The 13,736-nt window shown below is 40.3% G+C and overlaps 1 protein-coding gene across 1 annotated transcript in view; it reads right to left on the bottom strand.

The window, feature by feature from the left end:
• LOC101850298 (general transcription factor 3C polypeptide 1) overlaps window positions 1-13,736 on the bottom strand; it is a gene marked incomplete at its 3' end in the record, with an annotated part of 54,328 nt that overhangs the window by 25,207 nt on the left and 15,385 nt on the right. The window contains 3 exon segments of the mRNA XM_035973450.1: window positions 1,240-1,389; window positions 1,882-2,022; window positions 2,631-2,731. Of these exon segments, the coding sequence (XP_035829343.1) occupies window positions 1,240-1,389; window positions 1,882-2,022; window positions 2,631-2,731 (392 nt within the window).

Here is a 13,736-nt window from a genome sequence, read left to right as displayed (position 1 = left end):
AGAAGGAGGGGAGATAAAGACGATAGATTTTTTATAGGGAAGAAGGAGCAAACCACACCAGAGCACCCGCCAACCACCAACACTTAGCCACTGGAGCTCCCATCAAGACATCTTATGTCAGTAAAGGTTGACATACACACAGAAACTCTGACACGTCTTTGGCTGAGCTGCATAATAATAACACTGATAGCTGATGCCAAAAGCTAAGACCATCACTTCCAGTTGATACAAGTCCAAATCTCTTGAGTTATCATGTGCTAAACTGCATAATAATACTTTTTTTTAAAGACTAATAATCCTCACAATGATAATTATTATAAGTATAACTGCTTCCATACATATTATAGAATATATCCCTAGTAGAAATTTGGCTCTTTGCAATTTACAATATATTTTTAGCACGACAGACCCATTGTTTTATTTTATAAAGAGTTTTACGACACGACACTCGCAACACAATAACGTCATATAAGTGCCGAAGATCAGAGGTGTTACAAGAGAGTAACAAAAACCAGACAGAAAGTTTTAGTTTTAGCTTTAGTAGAGGGATATACGGCGCTCGCAACTGCATAAGGTCATATGAACGCCAAGGGGTGCATGTCAACAGAGAAGTCTTTACAGGGAATCAGACTTACTCTGCTCACCTCTCTAGCTTCAACAGCAAAAAGTCTTCTTCGAATATTAAGGCACCCAGAAATAGCCGGTCACAAGAGTGTGACAAACATACAAAAGAAGAAGAGGAAAATGACGATAGTTAGGATTAGGAAAGAAAAAGCAGCAGTTCCCTGTTGTAGTTCAGGCAGTTATGAGCATGACATGGTTGGATCAGCCCATTTACAACTACTGTGCACTAGAACGAGAAATGTCCACCCTTTGGGAATGGCCTAAAGACACTGCAGTCAGTGGCACCGCCCCGGGGGGTCCAGAAAGAAAGAGGAGAGATCAGGATGATGTATATTTGATATGAAAGAAGGAGCAAACCACATCCAGACCATCCGTTAACAAGCCAAACAGACCCTTTAACAATCCAGAACATTCTCAGTTTCCTGGAAAGCTTTCGATGCTAGCTTCCATTTCACAGGCACTCGAACACAAACATGTTGACAAGAGCTCTCACTATCTTAAGATATGCACCCATTTTCACTTAGGTGAATAGAAGAAATTTTCAATAAAAAGCCTTTCCCACAAAGCAAAAAAGAAATCGGTGAAGACTTACAAACTCATCCGACCTTCTCTCACCTTGGCATGTGTTGCTTTTTTAGTCTGGACATTTCGCTGAGGTGCAGCCTTGAATCTGTGACGTAGGAAATCTGTTTTGATGTACAGGAGAGCTCTCCTCAACCGAGGGTCATTTTCATCCACACTCGCGTCAACTATAGTATGCTGGAGCTGGGGGGGAAAAAACAAACAATTAACTTCGTCTCAAGAAAAACTATCAGAATTATAGCATTATGAAGGAGAACCAAACAACAGTAAACTGACAGTGAGATTTTTTTAAAAAGAAGATTAATAATAATAATAATAAATGACATTTATATAGCGCTCAACCCCGATTAAAGTACACAGGCTCTGAGCGCTTTACAATACAGTACAATGTACAAAAGACAACAGTAACATAAAACGACGTGTTCTGACTAAAGAAAACTATTCCAAATATCCATCTTATTAATCTAAAAACAGAAACAACTTCAGCTGACATCTGAATGAATCAAAAGATTTGATCTCTCTTAAAGTACTTGGTAAAGCATTCCAGATCTTGGGGCCTTGGTATTCAAAAGATTGCAAAGGATTGGGCTCAAGCAAAAGAAGCCGACCCAAAATGAGACAAGACAAAGCTTGCGAAGCAAGTTGGTTTTTTGTTAACGGTAAGAGTGTACTCACAGTGGACTGAGGGGCCACATTACAGTAAGCCTTCACGTAGTAAAGGTGGCCCTCCTTGTACAGCTCTGACATCATCTTCATGAAGGACTTGCGACACATCGTCTCTTTCTGGCCTTTCTGCTTCTCAAAGCCAAAAAGATCCTGCCAATGGATGCGGTAATGTTTGTTTTAGTAGAGGTTTTACGGCGCTCGCAACTGCATAAGGTCATATAAGTGCCAGGGGGTGGATGTCAACAGAGAAGTCCTTACAGGGAATCAAACTTACCCTGCTCACCTCTCTAGCTTCAACAACACAAAGTCTGCTTCGACTATTAAGGAACCCTGGAAATAGCGGGTCACAAGATAATGACAAACATACAAAAGAAGTAGAGGAAAATGACGATAGTAAGGATTAAGAAGGAAAAAGCAGCAGTACCCTGTTGCAGTTCAGGAAAAGTTATGAATACTACATTGATGAGTCAGCCCATTTACAATTACAATTCTACTGTGCATAAGAACATGGTTATTGTCCCCCCTTTGCGAATAGCCTAAAGACACTTCAGTCAGTAGCACTGCCCTGGGGGGTGGGAGACAGGAAACGAGGCCAACCCAATTGCAGACATTATAAGAGAAGCCGTACGGGCCGACAGATGAACTAGGCAGAACGGCCCAGTTTATGACAGACACCAGACTTCAAGAGTGATGGGATCGAGAAGAAGAAGACACACACACAAACATACAAAACAGGAAGAAACCTAGGGTACACATACGTCCATCAGAAAGCGCATCTTGGGATAAACCTTCCTCAGACTCAGGCATCGGAGGACGAAAGTTTTGCGAGCTTTTTTCCGGGCAGTGTCGATCGTAGCTTCTGGAACAGAGACACAAGAAGAAAATTCTGTAAGACAATAATAATAATAATAATACTAGTTGCATTTATATAGCACATATCCACACTCTACAGCATACTAAATGCGTTTTACAACCATTATTACCCCCAGAAGACTCTAGAACACTCAGAAATATTCTCGGCTTCCCGGGAAGCATACAGTGCAAGCTGCGGATTGCACGCATTCAAACACTAACAAACTGACAAGATATTTCCCTGTCTATATAGCCAGGTACCTATTCCCACCTGGGTGAAATGAGGTAAATTTGCGCAAAGTGCCTTTCCCAAGGACACACCGTACGTGATAGTCAAGTACACAACTAACTGCTTGCGATGTACCAGCAACAGAGCCTCAGCTGGCACTGGACTTAATAAACACTTCGGGGGTTCAGGGCTCAGCTCGGTACAATGATGTGTCACTGGGAAAGGTACTTGACACAAATTTTTCCACTTGGCTTGGTCCTATCGGAGATAGACATTAACCCTATCTGTACGTTGTGTTTTACTATCGTATCCATACGACGTGGGGAACTCTGTGCCATCACTTTCCAAGAGGAAATTTACTCGTTAATCCGATCCGTACGCTTTGCATAGCAGTCGTCAAAATGATTTTTTTGACAAATACTGAAAATTTCAATGAGATCTTCCCACTAGAGGTATTCTAAAATGTGAAGAATACAACCCCGGGGGTACAAAATGACCCCAGGACGTACGGAAAGGGTTAAATTCAGAGTTTCCACCTCTTAAGTAACTTTAGAGTGTTACAATGGGTGTCAAATCTATACAATTATTTTGTGCATTTTCCATCTCCAGAATTCCTAAAGACCGATTCTAAATCATGAGGTCTGAACATTTCACAACATACCTGGATTGTTTCTATAATGTTTGGTGTCCTGTCAAAAATCTAAGAGCTTTCTGTTGGGCGTGGGTGGTTGGCGGGTGCTCTGGTGTGGTTTGCTTCTTCTTTCCTATCAAACATCTATCGTCCTTATCTCCCCTCCTTCTTTTTTATGTTTGTTACTCTCTTGTAACACCTCTAATCTTCTGGCGCTCATATGACCTTATGCAGTTGCGAGCGCCGTAAAACCTCTACTAAAACTAAAACTTTCTGTTGGGCGCTACTCTGTGGCGACCGGGAGTGTTCACTTTGCTCTGTGCTTATTTTGTGTTTTTTCTCAGTTATTGTCATTTTGACAATCATCTATCAAAATGCTTCCATCTTAACCATCTTGTACAAGTATACTTACGACCTTAGAGCATGCATCAAAATAACATTGAATGTATATCTAGCTTACGATTATTATTGTTTATATTGCTGCTCAATTATATTATGCATGTGATTGTAAGCCTACATGTGTGTGCATGTGTGTGCGTGTGTGTGCGCGCCCACATGTGAGTGTGCATGTGTGTGTAAGTGTGCATGTGTGTATGTGTGTGTGTGTGAATGTACATGTGATGAAACACCAAACCAATGTGCCAGGATCTGGACAATAAAGATGTATCTTATCTTATCTTATCTTATCTTATCTTGACAATACATTCTGGGTCTAGAAGGAAGGGCATTCAACTTCTTCAATAAAAATGTATTGGCACAAATAGAAAAAAAAACAAACAAACAAACAGTATCCAATGAAAAATTTAAAAAGAAAAATCAGTGGTGTGAGATACAACTGGCCAGTTTTGGGATTCAGATTGAGTTCCTTTCTGTTCTCTAATTTTTTTTAAAGGCATTACATTATGAGGTGTTCAGTGGAATTTGAGGGACGGATTCAACTGACTCCGACTTGATTCTTTATGGCCAGTTTAGAAGTAAAGCTTTTCCCCTAAAACGAGATATTGAGAATGTTTTCGATCTTTTTTAAGTAGAAGTGCTCTAAAAGCTACAGACACTCCATTAAATGATAGAAGCAAACAGACAAAATAAGAGGTTTTTCCCATCTCTCGCAAAAAAAAAAAGCCTTAACTCTTTCACTACCAGGGGGTTTTCCTCACCTGGACCAGGCCCTATCTGTGTGTGACCTACTTTCTGATTCTGCCTGCTGTCAGACAAATTAAAAGATTTTAAGATGAATTTTAAATGTTAGCCACATGTATTAAATATGGAACTAAAGGGGAAATAATGACCTATCTCAACATGCTGCTAAAAACGATCATTCTTCCGCCTGAGATTTCAGATATGATTATTACAAAAGTAGGCGTGGTTTGGAAGCAGGAAGTGGAGAGCCGTGAAACACGTTCACGGTAGTGAAAGAGTTAACTTAATGAACAAAGGCGGCCAGTTTGCAGTCAACACCATCGGTACGTGAACTTACTGTGTTTCGTCAGACCAGGAGCAGAGGGAAGAGTGGCCCGGTCTACTTTCCAGGTGATGTTCATCTCGGTAATCTTCTGGTCGAGCTGTTCGAGAGTCACGTTTTTCAGTTCCTCATCTGAGGATAGAGGGCATATGTGTCACGACGCGGCGGAATCAGGCGCTCGTCAATTTTTGAGCATGCAGAGTTATTGGTATCATCATAAAGCTTGTTTATTTGTCCATATTTTGATGAAAAAAATACCCATTTAACTTGAATAAAAGTCGAGATATTTGCAACTGAAGGAGTTGGGGGTCACCTGGTTTCAGCGGTAAAATTAGCCACCAAATTTGGTGACTTCGAAAGCTTGAAAGTCCTTGGAAATTGAAAATTTATTTTTTGTGCCCTCAATCGTTTTTCAGAAAAATCAGCACGGATATGTGTTTTTAATGGAGATAAAAGGTGTTGAGCCAAAGAACAAAAATTGGATAAAAATTGCAACTCATCGGAAAAATGCCGATTTCTCTGATTTCATTACTTTGACGAGCGCCTGATTTCCCCACTCTGCCTCACATAATATGTTATTTGTGAGAACATAGCGGTGTCGGTGGTCGATTGGTCAGACTGTCCAGCTCATAACTGAAAGGCCATAACTCATAACTGAAAGTGTCACCATGAGCAAGACATGATAACCCAAGCTTACAACAAAAAAAAAACAAGAAAAAAAAAAACAGGAAGCTGCAAAGCGGCAACCAGCACTAGCATATCTTTAAAAACTCTGCATTGATGTAATATTGTGTCTTCGGCATTCTTGGTATATGGGGATCAATGAATTTATTTATTTGTGAGGCAGCGTGGTGGAATCAGGCTCTCGTCAAAATAATCAAAGTGAAGAAACTTGCATTTTTCCGCAGGTTTGTGAATTTTTATTTTAAAAAAGATTTTTGGCTCAACACCTTTCATGCCCATTTAAGATCTCATTTCTGTGGGTATTTTTCTGAAAAACGTTGACTAAAGGCACAAAAAATGTAAATTTTCAGTTAACACATACTCTTAAGCTAAGGAAATAACTAATCTTTGGCGGCCATTTTCTCACTAATTTTACCTCTGAAAACAGGTGGCCCCCACCTCCTTCATTTGCAAATATCTCGACTTGTACACAAGATAAATGGGTATTTTTTTCATCCAAATAAAGGCAAGTGAACAAACTTTAAGATGATACCAATAAGTCTACACGCCCAAAAATTGACGAGAGCCTGATTCCATCACGCTGCCTCACATTTATTTATTTATCTGTTTATTTGTGTATGTATTCAATTATTTATTTATTTAGTCATTTATTTATTTATTTATTTATTTACGTATGTATGTATGTATGTATGCATTTATTTATTTATTTATTTAAGTATTTATTTACTTATCACTTTACAGCAGCCTCACCTTCCACCTGCACTCTGCTCAAGATGCGTTGTTCTATTTCAGCTTCCACTTCATCTTTCTCCACGGAGTCTGCAGGGCCCAGCCCCTGAGGGTTGCTCTGACCTCCTTTGTCAGCATACTTGACAGACATATAGCTGAGGAATAACACTTTGGTTTTAAGTTTAGTTTTAGTAAGACTTTTACGGCACTCGCAACTGCATAAGGTCATATGAGTGCCAGAAGATTAGAGGTGTTACAAACACAAAAAAGAAGGAGGGGAGATAAGGACGATAGATGTTTGATAGGAAAGAAGGAGCAAACCACACCAGAGCACCCGCCAACCACCCACACAGTTTGGTTTAAGAGAGAGGTTTTTTTTACAGCACTTGCAACCCAAATAGGCCATATACATGCAGAAGATTAGAGGTGCTGCTAGAGGAACTTACAAAGAAAAAGAGGAGAGATAAAGACGACAAGCGTTTGATGGGAAAGACGGAGCAAACTACACCAGATTGGCTACCAACCACCAACAAGGAACAACCAAAACATTTTTCTAGACCAGCCATTCACCACTAGTGAAAAGGTGGGGGGGGGGAATATAGCTAAGAAGTCCAAATAGAGAATCAGGCTTACTTCTGTTCACCTCTCTAACTTCAACAGCACAATGTCTGCTTCGACTATAAAGGCACCCCGGAAATAGCATTTCAAAAGAGAGTGACAAACATACAAAACAAGTAGAGGATAAGTGACGAAAGCAAGGATGAGGAAAGAAAAAGCAGCAGTTCCTCCTGTGTTGCTCCGGCACAGTATGAGCATGACATTGATAAATCAGCCTATTTACAATTCTACTGTGCGTGAGAACGTGTTAATATCCCCCCTTTGGGAATGGCCTCAAGCAAGCAAAATAGAACCAAAAAAACTAATGAAATGAGATGGTCGCTTTTAAGGACAAGCGGGCTAACCCAGATTTTGGGGGTTTCCAGAAATCTTGACCCACACCAAAAGTGGGAATTGCCCTACCTATAGGAGAAGTTTGGTTTCATTGGTGTGTATATTTGTTTGGTTATAAAGAAAACTCTCTTCGTCTTTTAAAAAAACTGAACAAGGGGCAAAAACTTTTCCTTCGATTTTCTCAAAACAGCATTTTTCGGGATAGCTCCCTTGTGCTTAAAAGCGACCAGACAAGAAGAAACATGACAGAGACCCCAAGATTTTCTTCACTTACAAAGTACTCGAGGTCCTCCCATAGGAACGATTCTTGCGGGCAATAACATCTTCTTTCATCAGATAAGGAATGGCTTTATTCATCGCAGGCCCTGGAAGGCCCGTACGATTGCGGAGCTGAGGACGAGTCGAGCAGTTAGTTTTAGTAAGAGTTGTTTGCAATACAATAAGGTCATATTATGAGCGCCAGAAGATTAGGTGTGTTACAAGAGAGTAACAAACATAAAAAAGGAGAAGGGGATGTTTGATAGGAAAGAAGGAGCAAACCACACCAGAGCACCTGCAAACCACCCACTAGAGTAGTTAAGGTATTGATCACTGAGAGGTGGAAAATAATGCTCAACTGCAGCCATTTAGTAGCACGACAGCGTGCAAAGTTGTCTGTTGTTTTAGTAGAGGTTTTACGGCACTTGCAACACAATAAGGTCGGGGGTTTTATGTGTGTGTGTGTGTGTGTGTGTGTGTGTGTGTGTGTGTGTGTGTGTGTGTCTGTGTGTGTGCACAAATATATATTGCATGAGAAGAAAGGAAGTAGTAAGAAAGGTTCTGAAAAATGGGTATTCCAATGTAAAGCGCATTGAGCTACTTTTTTGGAAATGCGCTATATAAATGTTATATATTATATAATTATCATATTATTCAAGTGCCGAAGATTAGAGGTGTTACAAGAGAGTAACAAGCAGAAAAAGAAGGAGAGATAAGGACGATAGATGTTTGATACTCCAACCACCCACTCGAGTAGTTAAGGTATTGAATACAGAGAGGTGGAAAATAATGCTCAACTGCAGCGACTTACTTGCACAACAGCGTGCAAAGAAGTCGAGGTTAGAATAATAATCTTTTAGTTTTAATGCCCACATATGTATAAAGGGCTTGTAAACAAATTATGTTAAATTTGTCAGTACTGAGTTTTAAACTCGACGTCCTGTGAAGTTACCACACAATAAGAAAGAAAGAAATTGTAATAAGCACAGTCAAATAAGCCGTAGTTTGTACAGCATAAAAATATCATCTGTATCGCGCAATATTCCTGTTCAAAAGCAAGCTCTATGCCGTTTACAATCTATATCATCCCCCCCAGCAGACAGGAAAGCATTCAAAAAGAGTCTCAAAATCCTGAAAAGCATACAATGCAGTCAAGATGTTGATTACAGAAAGGTGAAAAATTAGAGGTGATGTGAAAGAAATAGATTTATCATAAGTACATTCAAACAAGCCCTAGTTTGTATCATTGAACACCACCAGCAAAAACGCTTAGGTTTACCTTAGCGGTACGATTAAGGGAGGACAAAATCACAAAATGCAACCATAAAAAACTTGTAAGAAGTGTTTGACGAAAATCGGACGTCTGCAAATATTCTTTCATAGATCGCTTTCGATAAATAATAGAACATACCTGTGTTAGTGATAGTCCATTCGGTCCACTCTCATCTATAATCTTCTTGATTTGACTTAGAGTTGACAAATGATACAGAGGGTAACCTATAGAGTTGAGAAAATAAAAAAGTCAATTATTAGGAGAAGGTCTTTTTTTTTTAAAGACTGATCTATATCAATTGGCACACACGAATATCTATCAGTACCAAGTACACTGCTTTACTAGTAACTAGCTTAATTTTATCAAAACTCGATTATTGTAACTCCTTGTTAACAGGAATATCACTGGAGAAAGTTAAAAGACTTCAAACTGTCCAAAACAATGCAGCACGTTTAGTTTTACGGGAAAGAAAGCGAGACTCTGCTAAACCTCTTTTACGAACTTTGCATTGGCTTCCTGTTGAGAAAAGGGTTGTGTACACGTTGGCCACCATATGTCACAAATGTTTGAATGATAATGCACCATCATATTTATCAAATCTGTTAAGACTGTACATTCCAACTCGCAGTTTAAGGTCATCAGCTGACATAAAGAAATTTATTTTACCATCTATGAAACTTAAAACAATGGGTGAAAGGGCATTTGAATACCAAGGCCCCAAGATCTGGAATGCTTTACCAAGTACGTTGAGAGAAATCAAATCTTTTGATTCATTCAAATGTCAGCTGAAGTCGTTTCTGTTTTTAAATTAATAAGATGAATATTTGGAATAATTTTCTTTAGTCAGAACACAACGTTTCATGTTACTGTTGTATGTTGTACTGTATTGTAAAGCGCTCAGAGCCTGTGTACTTTATTCGGGGTTGAGCGCTATATAAATGTCATTTATTATTATTATTGTTATTATTATTATCATATCCGTCTGCTCTTGGATTCTTGAAAATAGTCATTTACTGCAAGCAGGTTGATAACCGAAATTCTGATCTTTGTGGGAGGCTGTGGACGCTTAGTTTCAATTTTGCCTTTTTTAGAATGTTTATGACCCTATGCAGTTCCGAGCTCCGTAAAACCTAACTAAAACAATAAAACAATTTGAAAGTTCATCCTGCATAAGATTCACATTTCCTATTGGGGGCTCTCGTGGTCTACGGGTTATCATGTTTGCCTCTCATTCAATGGGTCCTGGGTTCGAATCAACAGTGACGGAAAATTCTCTTCTCTAAAATATTTTCCTTTCATCTCCTTTCCAGCTCTCTAACCGTGTCCTGTTGTCAGCTTTCGTCTCCACTTTCTGTGCCCCACCCCTTGCCCCCGTCTTTGAACTCCTGACTCTTTCTGCAGCCTTTCTACTGCTACCCATTGGCTCCTTCTCTCTGCTGTCTTTCAGAAATACCCCTGATTTTAGGATAGATAAGATCTTTCACCTAGCCTTCTCAAATAAGGGCAGAAAATCTCAGTTGTGCACGTTAAAGATCCCTTTGTGGTCCAAAATGAATAAGAGTAGGATTTGGCCACCACCCGCACTAAATTCAAAATTAATTCCTATCACATTGAAAATATTTAATATGTCCCGTGCCCTCATATGGCCTTACGCAGCTGCGAGCGCTGTAAAACATTTCATCATCATCATCCGGTGCCTTGCCGAATGGCGTGGGCGATCGTGGACCTCCACTTCACTCTGTCTTGCGTTGCAGCAATGGTGTCTGTTGTTTTTGCTGCTCCTAGCCATGTTGTCATCTTGTCCAGTATCTTTTCCCTCTGTCTGACTCTGCCTCTTTCCATCAAACTTGCCTGTTGTTACAATATTCTCCAATGCATTGTGTGTCCGAAGAAATTTGCCTGTCGATTTCTTAAATTCGTCACAAGCTGTCTTCTACAATTTGCTTCAACCAAGACTTCTCCATTTGTTTTTCTAGCAGTCCATGGGATACGTAGCATGCATCTTATGAACCACAATACTTACCAATACAAAAAACAAAACATTTCCTATTTCCACACTTACCATACTCAGACACAGCAGGTTTCTGACTCTCCCTGGCAGCACCTCCCTCTCTTGTGTTGCTCTCTGCAGCATCTCCACCCTCAGTGTCGCTCTCCTCTCGCTCACTGTTCCCCCCCTCCTCCTCCTCCCCCTCATCCTCATCAGAATCGTCCACGTTCAGGTCCTCGAACATGTTAAACGGCTTGATCAAGGTCACCAGCTTGATGAGTTTTTCGCTGCCATTTCTGAAACACATGAGAACTGAGTTTGAGTAAAGTGAAACACACCGACCTGCTAACTGACATTTACTGCAAGGAAAAAGCAAGACAGACAGACAGAAACAACAGAGGGGAAGAAAAGAAGAAGGACCTACCAGTGGAGCCCTTCAACCACCTACACAGAAGGACTGGGTCCTCCAATTGCACAGGCAGAGAAATCGACAAAGAATATAATATTATAGAGTACAGAGAGGGCCCTGAGACAGGTTTGTTTGTTTTAGTAAGGTTTTTACGGCGCTCGCAACTGCGTGAGGTCATATGTCAACAGAGAAGTCCTTACTGGGAATCAGACTTACTCTGCTCACCTCTCTAGCTTCAACAGCACAAAAGTCTGCTTCAACTATCAACATACCGGCCAACATTGCCTGGGCAAAATCTGTAGTTGACACAAATTTTTGTCCTAAAATCTGTAGTTGACCTAAAAAATCTGTAGTAGGTTATATTACCACTTGCCGCATACTTAATTCGGGACCCTTATTAATATTTTGACCCACACATACATGAGTCTGTTTACAACTTCAAACAAATATAGAAAATGACAAAGAGCAAAAAATGACGATAGTAAGGATTAGGAAAGAAAAAGCAGCAGTTCCCTGTTGCAGTTCAGGCACAGTTATGAGCATGACATCGATGAATCAGCCCATTTACAATTCTACTGTGCATAAGAACAAGCTAATGTCGCCTCTTTGGGAAAGGCCTAAAGACACTTCAGTCAGTGGCACCGCCTCGGCCTGAGACAGGAAAAGTGGGGCCAACCCCACTGACACAACAAGGGAAGCAGCACAGGCCAATAGATGAACTGAGCAGGACGGCCCAGAACATAATAATGATAATAATTGCATTAATATAGCGCATATCCATGCTCAAGAGCATGCTCTATGCGCTTTACAACTATTATTACCCCAGCAGACCCTCTGAGAACACTCAGAAACATTCTCGGCTTCCGCAGAAGCATACAGTGCAAGCTGCAGATTTCAAGCGCTCAAACACTATCAAACTGACAAGATCGTTCACTGTCTATAGCTGGGTACCAATTTCCACCTGGGTGAAGTGAGGAAAATTTGAGCAAAGTGCCTTTCCCAAGGACAAAACGTCGGGCCCCTGACGGGATTCAAACCCATGACCTTACGGTTGCAAGTCCACTAAGCCACCGACGCCACAGTACATGATAGGTACCTGACTTCAAGTGTGATGAGATCGAGAAGAAGAAGAGTGAAGAGGGTAAAAGATGTATCTGGACACAAAAGTAAAATGAATTATTGTAACAGTTTACAAAAATGAAACAAAAAAAAACAATGTCAGTACAGAACTGGGTTTCATTTTGAAATAAAGTCAATAGGACATACTTCGACTTCCACTCCTTGTCCTTGGCATTAGGGTAGTACTCCCGATACGGCACCATGTGGTACTTGATGAACTTCTTCATGATGGTGATGTGCTTCTTGACGGGCGGTGCTAACATTTGCTGGGAATAGAGAGATGAGATAAAAGTTTTAAAAATTAATTAATATCATCTTTAACTTCCAGCTGGCTAATAATCATGATGTCAGGTTTTATGATGCTCTGCAGAGAGCCTCATTGCAACAATAAAATCTGAGACAGGGGCTCGAATTATGACTCAAGATTGTTTTTGCTAGAATCTCACAAATATTTACTGGAAGCATCACTCTCTGGCAAAAAATCTCAGGAACTCTTCAAAAAGCAGCTAAAAAGACTCCAAACTATCATCAAGGCCAAACTTTGTCTAATCTTCATACTAAATAATATAACTTCAGCTAGTATGCGCTAGTTCACCAAGTGAGTCAATAACACAATTCAGCTAGGATGCGCTAGTTTACCAAGCGAGTCAGTAGCACTATTCAGCTAGTATGCGCTAGTAGTAACACTATTCAGCTAGGATGGGCTTCTTTACCAAATCCTTCACCAGCTCCGAGGTGTAAGCAGCCGTGTGGTTGGGCCTGGACATCAGGTACTGGGTCACTTCAAACAGTTTGCTCTTCAGGTTGGCCGGAGTGGCGCGGTAAAATCGCTTGAGGTGGAGCAGGCGGGTCTGGTGCTTGGTGAAGCCTTCAAACGCAACGGTGAAGTCCTGAGAGAGAGGGGAAACTATATCGTCAGCGCTACTCCACAAATGCTGAGGTCGTTTTCGAAGTTTTGAAAATATTTTAAGTTTTAGTTTAGGATGGGGTTTTACGGCGCTCGCAACTGCATAAGGTTATATGAAAATATTTTAAGAAAGGAGGGATCCTAAATGAGAGCCATGGCTTAGATGCTCGCTATTTTTCAATTAAAAACAAAAGGAGAAATAATGAAACAACAAAAACACATTGTAAGGTTGAGGAATAAGCATATCACAAGATTAGGGTGAAAAAGAAGTACATTAACAACTATGCTTGTCATTTTTAACACAGAAAAAATTGATCATCATCATCACCATCATCATCATCACATTTTGATTTTCTTGAAACATAACAAT

The sequence above is a fragment of the Aplysia californica genome, unplaced genomic scaffold, assembly GCF_000002075.1.
Source record: "Aplysia californica isolate F4 #8 unplaced genomic scaffold, AplCal3.0 scaffold01241, whole genome shotgun sequence".
NCBI classification, from domain to species: Eukaryota; Metazoa; Mollusca; class Gastropoda; order Aplysiida; family Aplysiidae; genus Aplysia; species Aplysia californica.
The sequence above is the reverse complement of the archived record's forward strand: the minus strand, read 5'-3'. Positions and strand labels throughout refer to the sequence as shown.